The sequence below is a fragment of the Phytophthora sojae genome (genome assembly GCF_000149755.1).
Source record: "Phytophthora sojae unplaced genomic scaffold PHYSOscaffold_3, whole genome shotgun sequence".
Classification (NCBI taxonomy): Eukaryota; Oomycota; class Peronosporomycetes; order Peronosporales; family Peronosporaceae; genus Phytophthora; species Phytophthora sojae.
This window is the reverse complement of record NW_009258117.1, coordinates 8892282-8908253: the sequence shown is the minus strand read 5'-3', so window position 1 is coordinate 8908253 and position 15972 is coordinate 8892282. Positions and strand designations below refer to the sequence as shown.

The 15972-nt window shown below is 55.9% G+C and overlaps 4 protein-coding genes across 4 annotated transcripts; 1 reads left to right on the top strand and 3 right to left on the bottom strand.

Annotated features, from left to right (window-relative positions):
• Nucleotides 1–3361: 3361 nt before the first annotated feature.
• PHYSODRAFT_424718 (hypothetical protein) lies at nucleotides 3362–3709 on the bottom strand (the record flags this gene model as incomplete). The annotated part of the gene is made up of 1 exon (XM_009526595.1): nucleotides 3362–3709. A coding segment is annotated over one exon (348 nt), but the record flags the coding sequence as incomplete, so codon positions are not given.
• Nucleotides 3710–4211: 502 nt separating this feature from the next.
• PHYSODRAFT_492726 (hypothetical protein) lies at nucleotides 4212–4625 on the top strand (the record flags this gene model as incomplete). Its single annotated transcript, XM_009526594.1, has 1 exon — nucleotides 4212–4625. A coding segment is annotated over one exon (414 nt), but the record flags the coding sequence as incomplete, so codon positions are not given.
• Nucleotides 4626–8508: 3883 nt separating this feature from the next.
• On the bottom strand, nucleotides 8509–8916 carry PHYSODRAFT_497336 (hypothetical protein; the record flags this gene model as incomplete). Its single annotated transcript, XM_009526593.1, has 1 exon — nucleotides 8509–8916. A coding segment is annotated over one exon (408 nt), but the record flags the coding sequence as incomplete, so codon positions are not given.
• A 1703-nt stretch (nucleotides 8917–10619) lies between these two features.
• Nucleotides 10620–14266, bottom strand: PHYSODRAFT_330019 (hypothetical protein; the record flags this gene model as incomplete). Its single annotated transcript, XM_009526592.1, has 3 exons — nucleotides 10620–10717; nucleotides 13846–13996; nucleotides 14078–14266. 3 exons carry the CDS (start codon nucleotides 14264–14266, stop codon nucleotides 10620–10622), a joined length of 438 nt encoding a protein of 145 aa, XP_009524887.1.
• Between the last annotated feature and the right edge of the window lie 1706 nt (nucleotides 14267–15972).

Sequence of the window (15972 nt, the reverse complement as noted above, 5' to 3'; positions counted from 1 at the left end):
GCACTTTCGACGCCGTGCGACAAAGCCGATCGCAAGTTTGGACCGCTGAACCCAAGGTATACTCAAGACAAGACATTTGACCCCAAGCATAGTGAACAGAAGATATTTGCCCGAAGAAGTAAGAGAGAGAAGTAGCTGATAATAGACAAACATAGTTCAATTTTCCCTGTACTGCGCAAGTGACTTTGGCCAAGCCTGCCGACGGAAATCCGGAGGACCCGAGACTACGACCGCGGGACGCTAAGGGCACATCAACGGCGAAGGACAGCCGTCTGTGTGGACTCCATCAACTCAAGTCCAGTTAGGTGGGGACCAGCGACGGCCTTGAGCTTCCTGGAGTGACCCATCTATTCGATATCCTCGTTGGGTCACTTGCTGTGCTCGTGGTAGCCCATTTCATATTATTCCAGAGGGTATTCTGGGGTGCTAGGTAGTCGCCTCCAGGATTTTGTATTGACTGCTTGTGTGAAGGGAAGGTAACTGATAGTGATTTTATTTTCCTCCTTTATTGGAGGTGGTGCGCGTTTGTGTGAGTCTCAGGGGAGCTAGGCCCCTGAATTTCAGACTCGAGTGAGCCTAGTGTGTGTGTGACCCACCGTCCAAGGGTCCAAAAGAATAAGTGACGGCTAGTTGTAGTGTTTGTATACTCTGTATTTGTTGGTTTTATCGAGCTAGGAGGGCATTTGGGTAAGGTGTCTTCTGAGTTCCAAGTCCCAGAGTTGACTGAAATCCTGGACCCTGAATTCGTGATATTCTGGGTTACGGGGGATCTGATTCTCTGGGTTTGCCTTTGGTGTGGAGGTGCGTTCTGGATTAGACGTGCACTCCCGCACTTCTTCGAGGCTACATTTACTACCGGTGGAGTGCCGTTCCGTCGAAGACAAACGAGTCGACAGGGATTACACAAGGTACCCACGCCAACCAAGGAGTGTGATTTTCAGGGTTTAAAGCTTTGCGGCTGCGAATCTCTGGGTCTATCTTCTTGCTGTTGACTCTCAAGTCGATTCTCTGGGTCTACACCCTGGGGAACAGTCTTGGGCTGCGCTATACGAACCCCCCTGGTCGACAAAGGTTTCATCGGCCTCGCCTCAGATGTACAAGTGGATTCGCAAATGGGTTCGGACTTGCGAGACTTGCCAGCGCGTCAAGCCAGTTCCATCACCATAAGCTCCGCTGTGCCCGTTGCCTATCGCCACGGAAGCGTGGCGATCTGTCAGCATGAACTTCGTATTCGGCCTTCCATCGGACGACCAGGGCCGCACGGGCGCCCTTGTCATCGTCGATCGCTTCAGCAAGATGGTCCGTCTTGCTCCTGTCGAAGCCCAAGTGACAGCTGAGGCGACTGCGTCCCTGTTCCTCAACCTCATATTCCGGCATCATGGCCTGCCGGAATCCATCGTCTCTGACCGCGACCCTCGCTTCACATCGACCTTCTGGGATCGATTGTTCGAACTGCTTGGCACGCGCTCGTTGATGGCGCCGGCAGCTCATCCTGAAACGGAGGGGCAAACGGAGCGCGTCAATCGAGTCGTTGAAGATGTCCTTCGCAGCTACGCCACGTCGTTTCCGTCGTGGAGTACGTTCCTGCCGCTCGCCGAGTTCGCTGGGATCAACAACGCAGTCCATGCGTCGACAGGTTTGACGCCGTTCTTTATCAACAACGCGCGGCATCCGCGCTTTCCAGCGACGCTCGCCTTCGGGTCTTCGTCCGGCTCCGTGCGCTCCACTCTTGGTGGGGGAGGAATGGATGCAGTGCCGAACCGCCCGGCACTGGTGTCGAGTGCAGCCGAGCCGCGAGGGAATAGCAGCAACACTGTGGCGTCAGTTCCACCGGTAGCAGAACCGGTGGGCGCGGCAAAACCGGTTACGGCAACGGATGCCATATGTGGAATTGCATCACGGACGCGTTCGAAGGCTAGAAGATCGACCGACACTGCGCCCGAATCTGACCCTGCCGGGCCACTTCGCCCCACACGAAGTTGCTTCGCCGATCGACTCCGCAGCGGTATCGGAGTTCATGCTGCGTCGTCAAGCCATCACGAGATTCGTGCGTGATGTGCTGCAGTCTGCTGTGGACAAGCAGAAAGAGTACGCAGACCAGCGAGGCCGGAAGAACACGAGCGTCTTCCACAAAGGAAACCGAGTCCTGCTGTCGACCACCGGAATCCAATCGACAGCAATTACGAACCTTGGCGCGAACAAGCTGACATCGGTCCATTCAAGGTTATCAAAGTGCTGGGAGACGCCTGCACGCTAGACATACCGACTGCTATGCGTCTCCACCCGACGTTCTACGTCGGGCGCCTCAAACCGTATCTCCCTGCTGTTGTCCCCGACTCCCGTCCGCAGCGCCGCGGGTGGGCTCGTAGTCCGATCCCCCATGACGTCGATGCTGACGCCAGCTTGGCCCAAGTCGCTGACGCTCACGCGCAGACTGTTCCGCCTGCGGTGCTCCGAATGTAGCCCTCTCCAGACGACGGAGGCGCTCTACCAGCGTGCATCGATCGCGCTGAGACTCTTCCTCCACTGCCTCGGCCGCGCTCGCCCGAGTGCGAGCGCTCTCCGCACGGTTCTGCGCGTCCAGCGCGTCGTTCCGGGCCTGCTCCGCCTCGGCCATCATTATCCGGTACTGCTCGATCGTCACCCGAGGCACAGACGCAGCACGATCCGAGCGCGCAGTTGACTTGGCCGATGAAACCGACGAAACTGGCGGCTGTTCGAGTCGAATGGTCGCGCCCAACGTTTCGCCCCCATGTTCCGCCCTACCGTCGCGATGGTCCACCCCCGCTGATTGACGCAGCTGGCGATCAGCGCTGGATTGCCGAGCGCATCGTAGACCATGACGGCTGCCGGAGTCGCGAGGAAGGTCCTCGCGATAGTGATGCGCCGTCGAAGTCGACGAGAAGCCACGCGCGTACCCCTGAGAAGCACAATCGCGTCCGCTGGCTGGGATAGTCGCCAGCGGAGGATACGTGGGAGCCACGTAGTCGCCTGCTGCAAGATATCCCGGATGTTGTGCGCGAGTATGAGGCCACACTCGCGCTGGCAAAGACGAACGATGACGCGCTGGAAAACCGCGTCCTCGCAAGCGACTGCGCTCGCGTGCCCCAGCCGAAGGCCACCCTCGATCACGACTGCGGCTGCGACGAAACTCCGGCGAAGGGTCGCGGCGGTTTCGGCCGCGACTGTCATGACGATCACGGCTTCGAGAGCGCTCACGTCCACGGCGTAGGCGCGCTCGCTCCAGCTCCGAGCGCGAGCGCTCGTAACGTCCGATCCAGCGCCGCTCGTATTCCGAAAGAAGCCAGGTCCGCACCTGGTTCTCCCATTGATCCCGCGTCGGCCGATCACAGGTCGCTGCGCAGTTCTCGCAACCTTCGACAAGATGAACGTAGCAGAAGCGCCACTCGCGCTCTGCCATGCTGCAGATGCGCTCCCGAAGAGCCGTCATGGAGTGCTCGCCTCGACGCTTCTCCCGCGCTTTGAGCCACGACGCGAACGGACACCCTTCGCGTCGACTCACGTTCCAGCGACGAATGAAGGCGCACCACGAACGCTGGAGAGCGTCGTGCGTGTAGGCGTGGCTGATCCCCTTGTTCTTCGCTGCGCCGTACCGTGTGAAGTACGGCTTCATCGTGTCGAGCGATTCCGGTTCTTCGGCTCCTTGGAGGCTGTAGAGCTCCCAGGGCTTGAGCTCGTGGTCCATCGCATGGGGCGCCGACACGAACGACGGCGCCGGGCTCAGCGTCGGCCGCCCGCCGGTCTCCGTCGCTTGAGCTCGACATCGCCACTGTCGCTCAGCGCGCGTTGCCGAGTGTTGCCGTCGGCTCTTTCGCCGTTGTGATGAATGTCTTTTCGAGAGTTCCGTGCCCGCGCTTAAGCGCAACTTCGAGAGGAGGGTGATGTAAAGGGCCCATTTACATAAGTAGGTAGAAGTTTCATAGGTACATACACAAAAGTAGGTGCAGTCACACGGCTAGCGTGTTACCTGCTGTCATGTTCTGATTGGTTGAAAGTGGGGAACCAGACCCATTTCATCCAATCAGGTGCAGACTTAGATTTGAGTGGTTCACAAGGGTAAGGGGGCCTCCGTCCCCCGTCCCATACATAAACAGAGTTGATTTTACCCTAAAGACAAGACTTGAGCTTATTATTGCAAGCTTCCTCTTATCTACAGTGTACGCTAGTGACGGTATCTCTTACCCCGTTACAACAATGGGTTACTGATTTGGCTGGATGACCTTCTCGGCTACGAGAAGTCAGACGAGGGTCTGCTCATCCTCCTACGTGGTGTGCTCAAGGTGTGTGCTACCAAGGGACTGAAGCTGAACCCTTCAAAGTATTCATTCTACCTCCGAGAAGCCAAGTGGTGCGGTCGCGTGGTGTCCAAGAGCGGTGTCCGCCACGACCCTGGTCGAATCTCTTTGCTCCAGGCTTTGACGGGCCAGGATCTCCAGCAATTTGTATGTGCTCTTGGCTGGATGAGGATGTCAACCCCCGGTCACAACAAACTCACGCAACCACTCGTGGATTTGATGGAGGCGGTCTACAACATCATGGCCTATGAGTATGAGATTTGTGACATCGCTGGAGACGACAACGTCTGGGCCGACTTACTTTCATGATGGGGTTCCTCTCTGCCGATGATCTGCGCCGTCCGTCTCGTTCCCTACGAGTACTCGCCGACGCTCAATGACGATTTCCAGTGGCCTACGACGGTCGAGGTATTGACTTCTCAGCAAAGCGCTGATCGCCCAACCGACATAGCGCTCCACGTCGACGCTCAGGACATCGCCCGCCTTCCTGAAGGACAAGTCTGGGTCCCCGCGGCGGCTGGGTCTCTTCAGCTACGGATCGGCATTGTCGGACATTTTGGTGTCGCCGGCCACCGCGGCCTCGACACCACGGTGGCTGCCTTCTCCAGGCGGTTTTGGTGGGTGGACATCGTCTCCGATGTGCAGTATTTTGTTCGCCGCTGCCTGCACTGTGTAAGTGTTGTGGGTGGCCCTCCGCTGCCTCGGCAACTGGGGGAAGTCATGCATGCGGAACGTCCAAATGAACTCATTCACTGGGATTACCTTTTCATGGGCGCGTCCACCGGCGAAGACAAGTGCATTCTGGTTATCGAGGATGACGCCTCGAAGTATGTGTGGTTCTTCGCAGTTCCTGAAGCTACAGCGGACACGACCTACACGTGCTTGATGAATTGGTTTGCAGCCTTCGGCGTGGCTTGTCTTGGGTTAGCGACCAGGGCACCCATTTCAAAAATGAGGTGATCCAATCGTTGCAGCACTCCCTCGGCGCTCACCACCACTTTACCACGGCCCGGTGTCCGTAGGCTAATGGAACGGTGAAGGTCGTCATGCGTGAGGCGCTGCGCTGTTTTCGGTCTTTGCTTTCGGAATGGAGGCTGTCTACTCGTCGAGATTGGCCCCGCCTGACAAAAGTGGCGCAGCTCGCCCTCAACCACACCCCGGCCAAGTCTCTCGGTGATCATGCTCCTGTGACTGTCATGACTGGTCTCCCTGCCATGTCGCCCCTGGACGCCATCTCGTTGCCGGTGCCGCTCGAACCTACCACGATTTCTGCGCTTACGTCGACGCGTGAGGAGGTCTTCGACGCGCTCCGTGAAGCTCTGGACAATATGCAAAAGTCTGTCGTGCAGGCCAGCCGCGCTGCCCGAGCCAAAGGAAGGAAGAGCGCTCGTACCGCCGGCATGGCGATGGCACAATATGACATCGGCAACTATGTACTGTACGCGGACGTCTGGGCGCACACGCGCGCTAAGCTACGCGTTAAATGGTGTGGCCCTGCTCAAGTCGTCAAGGCAGTGTCGTCCTGGATTTTTACGGTGAAGAACCTGATCACTGGCGACGAGCGTGAAGTGCACGCATCGAGGCTCAAGTTCTACAGCGATGCGACTTTGGATGTTACGGAGGACCTGCTGCACCACATCGCTCACAATAGCGAAGGTCACGTCGTTGCGGAGCTCCTCGACTCGCGTTACAGCGAGGTTGACAAACGCTTTGAGCTCTTGGCGAACTGGCGTGGTCTCTCGAGTGCCGAAGATTCCTGGGAACCTGCTGCTACACTGCTGGAAGATGTTCCTGTGAAACATTTCATTCGCGCTCACCGTCGCACCGCCAAAACCAAGATGCTCGCGTCGGCGTTGGCGTTGCAGGCGTTGCTCAACGGTTAGTGCTTCAGGAGGGCGGTGTTGTCGCCAGCTGGCTCCAGCAGCTGCTACTAGCGGGGTTGGAGCCCGCTACCAGCAGCTGCAACTTCAACAAGTACAGCTTGCCCAATGCCAAACGACAAGCCAAGGATCTCCGGGTGACGGCCAGCCACGCGTGTTTTGCGGAAGGAGTACGACGGTCAGGCACGAGTGTCCGACGGTCAGGCACGCGTCGCAGTGGCAACTGCATCTTCAAGCTCAAGGGCGGGCTAGCCGGAGCTCTCTTTGTTTTTCCTTGCATGTGAAGCTTTTTCAATTCCAGTCATTCTGCATTTCGCTTTACTTCGACCAAGTGCGAGCAACACCAATTGAATTGGACATAATCTTACTAGTAACGACGAAACTACACTGGATACTACTAGGAATTATGCCTTATCAACAGATCGATATCCGGCCTGACCTGACCGCCAGTAATACTGTATAACGCAACACCGGGTTGACTAGGTGAAGAAGAAGATGTGTTCGATTACCGATTTATCTGACTTCTCTATTTATGTAAACTAGGATGCTAATTACTCGACAACAGTGCGGAACACCACACCAGAGCGGGATGTTAGGGGTGACTTGAGCATACATGCATTGAATTATATCATCTGAAACCTTCTCGCAGACAACACTTTCCTGAATCCTTAGAGCATGTCTCGCCAAGGTATGTGTACAAGTGGAACGCATTGAGCTGCATACCCATGAACGCATTGAGCTGCATACCCTACATAATGTGTGTATGTACTCGTATCAATACAGTAGCCAGCAAGCAGAGTGCTTATTCTGCACAGTACTCTCGTATAGCTCGTTGTTTACTTGTTCTCTTCACATGCTCACACACCAAAGACGTCAACACTCGGTGGTAGCAGAGGACTCAACTTACGTCCCCGCGCCGGAGCCACTCGCGCAGCCCCAACTTATATTAGCACTCCGTCCTTGTCTCTAGCTGCCGTGCTGGTCGGTGCGGCAGCTTGTGCTACTGCTGGTCCTCCATGCTGCCCACGCCACCCTCTCTGTCACCGACAACGACATCACCGTCGCTGGGCTTCGCCGTGGTGCTACGCCCCGTCTCGACGCTACTCTTCGCATCGGCGTCGCCTTCCGCCGCCGTGTCCACTGCGCTTGTCTTCTCCCCGGTGACCAACGTGCCGGCACCGTCCTCGTCGCCCTGGAATCGCACGCGCCGCTGTACGGACTCGCCACCTTCGAGCACCGACCGTACTCGTCGAACGGCGCCATCCCCAGCCCGTGATACCGCAATGCTCGTCCTTGCCGCCGTGTCTTCTTGCTCAGCCTGGGTAGGCACGCGCACTGGCGGCACGGCGCCATCCCCAGACTGGCATCCCGCTTCCCCTAGCACCACTCCTCCCGAAACAGCCTCGTCCTCGTGACGTCCTCCGCCATCGCCCTCGCGACGTCTTCCGTCTTCGGCCTCTCGACGTCCCGCGTCTTGCCCAACCGAACCTGGGGCAGACGTTCTCGCCCACCGTCGCCTACCGCGCCGGTGTCGTCCTCGTTTCTTCTCCTTCTTGCCCGAGTCAGAACGAGCGAGCGATAAGGCCGGGGCCCTTATGCTCGCTGCTCGTTTCCCGCATCACCATCCTCGGCACTCGCGTTCTGTGCGCCGCGTCCTGATGCAGCCAAGTCCGCCGTCTTCAGGTCGCAGTCCCTCACGAAGTGGCCCGACTGGCCGCAGTAGAAGCAGAACGTGCCCGTGCGGGGCGTGAATGGTGTCCGCTGCGCCCGCCGTTCCAGGTACCGCTCATGGTTCCTGAGTCGGCCCTCGCGCGTCGCCAGGGCTGGGTCTGGGGCATCGGTTCTTGCCCCAAACGTCCCTCTTCCGTTGAACCGCCTCCGCCGTTGCCGCCACCAGCAACAGCTGCGCCTTCGACCTTATACGTCTTACCCGGACGCTTCGAGAGCTGTTCGCCCCCTGGACGTTTGTTGCGCGCGCCAATCTGTGACTCAGGGGCGCGACGCGTTTGAAAATTCGAATTCGCCAACCCGCTGGTGTTCGGTACCAACCGGTATCCCGGCGGTATGGTCTTCCACCCCTCATCCGTCCCGGCCTTACCGGTACCTACCAATCGTCCCTCGGTATCATATCTCGGTGGCTTGGAGGCAGTCCCCCACATTGGTCCATACCCCGTCACCACTCCGGCCAAGTTTCCCCCAAGTCCCGACTGCTCTTGACCCGACGTCGCTCTCGCCGAGGCCCCGCGGTCTTTGGACGCCTGGCGTGCATCCCACGCGCTCGCTGCTGCATCCAGTCCGACACCGTACCCTTCTCCGTAGTCGCCGACGTGTGGGATCGCCAAGTTGACCGCCTCATCCAGCGTCCTGGGGCGGTGTCCACGCACGTGGGTCGCACCCATCGGGCTGCTCATGCCCTTCAGGAACGCGCTCACCAGCCAGTCCTCGCTGATGTCGCCCTGCTCCGCAATCTCGCGCAGCGATTGCGCGTACTCCAGCAACCTCTCACCCCGCATCTGTCGACACGCGTTGAGCAGATCGACGACCTCCGGCGTCGTGGGTCTCGTCATGTACTTCGCCCTCAGCATGGACGCCAAGGTGTCGATGTTCTCGTCGCCCGGCACGACTGTCTCCATCACCGTCGCGAACCAGCGCTGCGCTTCGCCGTCCAAGTGTGCCGCCACCTCGTGGTAAAGCTGCGCTTCGGTCCACTGGACGCCCATCGTCGCCGCCTGTCTGCGCACTTCCGCTCTCACTGTCTTCAGCCACATCGTCACAGGCATGCTGTCGTCGAGTCCCTTGAACTTGGACAGTTTGAGGGACTTGGCTTTCTCACGGACGACCAGCGGTGGTGGTGGCGCTTACATTCGTGCTGGACCACCTGCCGGTGCCATCCCCACTCCTGTTCCTCGTGCTGGTGGTGGCGGTGGAGGCGCTTGGCTCTACCTCGCACTGCCCCGTCCGCCATCACCTCCAATGTTTGTCAGGTCCACAATTGCGCTGCTGTGTCCCGCGACGTCCACGCTGAGCCCAGGTTGCGTTACGCTGTCGCTGCTCGGGCTTCCGCTGCCGCCCGATGAGACAGCATCGCCAGATGGACGACCACGGCCCTCGACGTCACCGCTTCCAGCCGGCGCGCGTCTTCCTCCCGGTTGTCCACTGCCGTTGTTGCTTCCTGCAGTACGTCCTCCGGCGCCGTCACCGCCGCTCGTGCCCAGCGGTGTATCACCCGCGCTTCGGATATCCGCCGTCCCCAGCGTCACGGAGACCTGCGTGCCTCCTTCGTCCGTCTCGACCATCATCCCTCCACTTGGCTTCTGCCGATTCGCTTCAGCAGCCGCCGCTTCAGCAGCCGTCCGTTCAGCCGAAGCAGCGCGCCGTCGCGCGCGCTCATCGCGCGCCACTGTTGTAGCCATCTCCGTAGTTCGTAAAACTGCAATAACCAACATCTATACTTATCAGTATCCCATCTTATTCTCATTCCTCGTTCGTCTCGCTGCGGGGATTGCCCATAATGACTCAGCTCGCAACGTCGGCCTCTTTAAGACGTGCCCAGAGAGCCCCTGCTATGACCACCATGTAGCTAGCGCCAACCTCCCTGCCCCATCCATTACAGGTCGTCAGCCAGCCGTCATCGATTGCAGACCTCTGCACCTAGGTAGCGGGTTAGCAGCGGTGGCATCAGCACGAGGCAGTTCTTACAGTGGTCAACCAGACAGCTACTGGCCGCCACCTCGTGACGGATAGAGATGACTGGGAGGAAGCGTTATCGGCACCGACGGTCGGGTAGCCCCGCCGGCTGCTCCCCGCAACTAGCCCGGTTACATGCAACGGACGCAGGTGTCCTTCGCCCGTAGGTACACGTGGACCCTTTGTCCCTCGGTCGAGGCGCTCCGCCACAACCCCCGTGGTCTCTCTCCACGGTCCCGTCGCTCTACTTGTCCACTGCCCTCATCATGTGCGACCTCTACGTCAGCTTACCTCTCCCTTACTGCTCGACTCCTCGCCGACGCCCTCCGCTGCAGTACGAAGGTCAGCAACCCGTGCTTCCGGCGCAGACCAATGTATTAGTCTCAACTCCCTGCACGTCCCGCAACAAATCTTAACTGAGGGTCGAGTCGATACGGCCGCCGCTCGCCTCCCTCCTATCTACCGTAGCCCCTCCGTCGCCTATACTAACTCTAGCTACAGCGCCCTTCCTATCCTACTTGAACCTCTCCCCCTTCTTGTCGACTCGACACTTCTTGTACTCACGTTCGCTCCGCTGGCGTCGCCTCGCCTCCTGGCATGCTTCCACCTTGACTCGCCTTCACACGTCGTCCCTCCTGCAATCTTCGGCAGTCACGCTGCTTCAACTTCAATCGCCCACTTCCAGCGTTGGTGTGGTGGCTCCAGCCCGCTGACTTGCCCCTGCCACCGGCCGCATCTAGTCGTACATCGTCGTCACCGACACCGCCATGGTGTGCCACATCACGTCCGTCGTCAACTCCTGCACGTCCAGCAGCTCGTACACGCGGCTGTTGGCTGTGTGACGGGCCACACAACTACATAATAAATATTGATACTGTATGACTGGATACTTGTATCAATATCACCTGATATTGGTGGTGATGCTGTATCGAGATCCATTGATACTTCGGCATATAAATATCGATATCCTGCGACCTAGTGTAGATTTTACCAACCAGGTGATTTCCATGTGCGCTACCGCACATAGTTTACTTGCATATAGCCACTTCTCCCAACAAGTTCACGGCAAGTACAAGTCTACTACTACCATCTCGGTTCGGTTGCGTGCGCGCTCTCTAGAGAATGGCCGACGAGGATACGTCGCCCAGTGATCGTGGCCGTAGAGATAAAGAAGGCGAAGTTGGAGTCGAGTTGGTATTCCACTATCTGTGCGTCACTCAAACCAGAACATGTTTGTTCTTGTCTGGCAGTTCATCCATGTACTTGCTACTCCGATTCCTGACACAAAGAAGAATAGCAGCTCGTTCACCCACATCCGTCTCGTGTGCGCAGCACACAAAAAAGCACGGACCCGACCTCTTCTGGTCTTAATGCGGCAACAGACGACTGCTAACCCCAGGAAGCACATGCTCAGAGCTCTCAAGGATCATCCCTTTTCGGTTGAAAATAAGCTTGAGAATCTGTCTCGTCAAACCCCTATCTACCGTGTCCCAAGAGCGATGTTTCAGTCTTAGTGGTTATGTGGAGAACGAGTTGCGAACCCCCAGCTTGATCACGACCGGGCGGAGACGATGTGCTTGATGAAGGCTAATTGGTCCGAGTACAAGGAAGTGCTGCAAAAGAATAGGAGACGGCGACATTAGCCAAATTACTGCAGGTACAATTTTTATCAATATATGTATCATTATATTGATATGATATTGATATTAGTATCAGTATCGCTGATTTCAGCTTCGTGAGAAGGCCGAGATACCCGATACCAGCTAAACTCGAGCTGGTATGAACCCCTGGGTACGGCTCGCTGGTTATCATCCTTACAAATTGAGCACATTCGGTGTGGAGAAGTAGATAAAGCCGGGTTACTCCTTGATGCAGACGCAAACCATCTACAGTAACTCTTCAGGGCACTAAGCACGTAAACGCAGAGAACCTGCACCCGCTTGCACTTGGCTTAGCGCGGGAGATCAGGCAACTGATTGTATGGCATAATGTCATTGGTGTGGTAGCCCATGCTCTTGCCCACGAGTTTCATCATGTCGAAGCAGCTTTAGCAAAAGCCGTGGTGGTTGCGAACGACTTATTGATCTTCTAGTCGGTGCTCGGGAAGACCAACGAATGGTACTGCAGTTAGAAACATCACTAAGCCTACAATGAATTCGCCTTCGTATGTCTAGCTGCGTTGTCATGTATATACCGTGTACTTATTGCTACGTACAGATCCGGCATCCCACGATACCTAGACCTGGTTAGCTCCACGTTGAAAAGGATACACGCTTCAAGTGCCCCGTGGCAACCCCGAGCATTCTTCACCAAGGCCGCACCGCCCACGACCAGTTCCAGGACGCCCAAGCGAGCGGAGCCGGCTTTACCCATACTACCCAGTGCAGTGCAGCGCAACTGGACACGTGCCCCAGTACTGTCCATTGTGTGTGTTGCAACACGGGAACTAGATCCAATAATGCGATAGATTCCGCTTCGGAAGCGTGGGTGATAAGTTTTACAAGGTATTTTATAAAGTAATACGGGTAATGTTCTGTGCAGTGTTCTGTATAAATTGACCGAACCAAGGGCAGAACGTAATCAATGTTCTGTCCGTCTAGCCACTATCCTCCCCGGCTCCTTTTCCAACGCCATCATCCGCCACCAGACCCGTTCTAACCCTACAAAAAGCTGCAAACCCACCGAGGCGCTAGACGAATGAGGTAAATTCGACGGAAAAAGAGGCAATGAATGTCTGTAGCAAAAAGCCGCAGATAAAAAAGGTGAAAAATGCTCACTATTACCGCGTTACCACCACCATAGAAATATTGATTAACAAAATTAGAGTTCTTCACTCCAAGCGTAAACAACGTCTAGTACAGATCTCCCCTACAAATCTGCACGAGCAATGTACAATATACCTCGCAAAGGTAGTGCAGACATGCTCGAGATTTGCTGCAGCTGTCAGGAGGGTGTACTTAGTTAGATGAGGAAAAATGTCTCAAAGCGGGAAAGTATAATCAAGCCCGGCGCCACGCCTCTGCGAAATCGACAAACACAGTACATTTGCATTTATGTTCAACCTTTGCGAAATGTTTAGCCTCGCAGCTTTTATTGGTCCGACCTTTGCTGATTCTCCGGGGAGATCTGTACTTTTATACTGGGATAGGAAGCGACGAAGTGCTGATAGCCCAGCCCAAACAGGATTAATTCGGGTGCTGTCCGCTGTTTCCCCATCGGTACAAACTGGTGATAAACGGGGGTATTTATTTTAGAGTAGCCACATTATAATTTTCGACTAGCTACTTTTGAGAATACTGTTCCAAATATCCACTTTTTTGGTACCGACTAGCACTTGGCCACCGCATCTATTTTTGGTCGGACCAATTGACCAAAAATAATATTGGTCCAACTATTTGAGCACTATGACTGGTCAAACGGACGAGGGCGAGCGGATGCGAGCTCGAGACTCACTCAGTGCATTCACCGATTGCCAACACCCGCCGATTAGGCGGGGGCGTGTCTGCGCGAGCGAGCGAACGCGAGCGCTGCAACCCGATATATATTTTTAAGACACCGCGCCTGGCCGAAGCCGAGGCCTTAGCGTAAGGCACGACGGGGTGGGGCAGGCCGCGGAGCGGCGCCCCCCGAGCGAAGCGAGAGAGGGGCGCCCCCCCCCACGAAGTGCCGTCGCTAAGGCCGCAGGCGAGTGCCAACGCGCGAGTGTCCTACCCACTTCAACATCAAGCACCCAACTTCAACATCTAAAGTGCATAATTTTCCTCGGTGCTTCCAGGCATTAGGGGGGGATTAAAGAGTTTTCATTGTGTTAATGGGCCAAAGCCAGAGGCGCTTTGGTTGATAGGCAAGGTGCCGAATGGCAGCCCCCAATATTGGCCCACTTACACGTTGAATGGCGAGATCCCCCCAAGCCGATCGCTGTCGTCAAGTGCGAAAGCTGAATGTAGGAACGTGCTCGTGACTGTAGCCGACGTCGTACTTGTGCTCGTAATCGTATGCGTTCGAGTTGTAGCCGTCGTAGCCGAAGTCGTTGTGGTTGCTGCAGTCGTAGTGCTGGCCGTGGGCGTCGTTATCGTTGTACCGGCAGTCGTGGTTGCCGCCGTAGCTGTAGTCCTAGTCGTCGTTGTAGTTGCAGTCAGCAGCGTGTTTGCCGTCGAAGCTTTTAGTCATGATCGCAGTCGTGGTTGCTTCCACTCTGATTGTCTTGTCATACTCATTGGCCTGGTCATCGATGTGGACGCGGTTGTTGTCGTATTTGTAGTCGCTATCGAAGTCGTCGTTCGATGTCGTTGTCGTCGCCGGTGCCCCGCGTGGAAAGCCGCCCCAATCGGTAGATGCCTTTCGAATGTGCCGTGGTAACATGGCCGCTGACAACTTGAGCATGTTGAGCGATCAAAAGCCCCATGAAGAGAATTTGGGAGGCGAGACGTGACCAAGTTGACAAGCGCTGCTCGTGACGAGCCCGGGTGTAGTAGTTGTCGTTGTTGTAGATCAAGTTGCCTTCGGTCCAGCGACATGTCGTAGCTGATCTTGGAGCCGAGGTCGTTGGGAGCGAACCGGGCTGTTTCAATAGCCCGCCGATAAATTTGTAGTAATCGAAGGCGAAGGGTACTGTAAGTAGTATCACCTCTCCATCGGACCCACCGGACTCTTCAGGTAGAGTTATTCACTATCTTCAAGGGTATTTACTACTTAGACTGACGGTATGGTCTTATCAAGGGCCAAGCATACAAACAGCTCCAGCTCTTCCGTCAAAGAGAACAGTGGGGAAACCAGTTCACGACTGCTGGGATGTTGTCGATCTAGTAGATGACTACGAGGAGGTGAATGATACAGCTGATGGTCATGACGCTGAATTACGGGACGACGACAGCGCTAGTGATGAAGACGGCAACGAACTTCTGGAGGACGATTGCAATGACGAGCTGGACAGTCAAAGTGGGGATGATTAGGTATACAGATGGTGACTGCATTTGAGAACCCCAAAATCTTCTTATATATTCTTATATTCTTGAGAAAAAAATCATATTTTGGAAAGCTATCTTTTAACATCCCTGAGCTTGCAGCACCTGCCCCATTGTCCAAGTACTGGGACAGCATACTCGTCGATACACTGATGTCGGGACAGCTGCAATTCAAAACATAGAGCAAGGAGCTAGCCAATTCGCGGTAGGGCTTCGCAGTCGACAGTACGGCCGCTTCAACTTGCGGGCGCAGGTCCTGGCCCGTTCGCAATCGGGAAATGCACCGCAAAGTGCGATTTTTGGCGTAAAACCGTTCTAGAGACCTGGGTATTATAGTTAGCCGAAATCTGCTTACACCACGTGAAAGAGCGCCAAAGAATACCCCTATATGTCAAAAACATCCCGGTGCCATTCGGCTTCCCCGGTGTACACAGCGCGGCGAAGACGCAAAAAAGGTATCTCGTTTTTATCCCGAAAATCGCGATTTTTTCACATTGTGGATCCCACACGCAATTTCAGATCGCCGGACGCTCTGAGCGCTTGGTCCACGTTAATACCCATCTCCAAAAAATTTTTGGCGAAAGTTACCCAGCCGTTCCCAAGATATCCTATTTTTTGTAAAAAACCCTCAACCTGACACAGCGGCTTTCGTTGTTTCAGTCCATGAAATTGGAATCAAAGATCTCGTTGCTGCTGCCAGCATCAGGGCAGACGCCGAGCAAGATGAATCCTCGACTGGTTTTCGGCACGCGGGGCAGCCTGGCAGAGCATCTCGGTTGCTGCACCACGTTAACTAATTGTCAAAGCAAGCGCAGTGGAAGCTGTGGCTGCATGAAGCCGTGATAAGCGCCTCTGGCGCCACCAAACCGAAGCTCGACCAGCAACTTGTGCACACATCGCTTGCAACGACACCACCAGAGCCAGGAGCAGTCACCAGCTTGGCTGCGATTGCTTCGTCTCTCGGCTTGGCGACAATCAGCAGTCCTTCCTAGTCAGCGTAGCCATTCTTCCCATCGGCTTCAAAGCGATGATACTTGTATCCAGGTGCGTCTTTCCAGGGGAAGGTAATGGACAAACCGTCACCAGCCTTCACGCCATCAAACTTCCACACGCAATCTTATAATC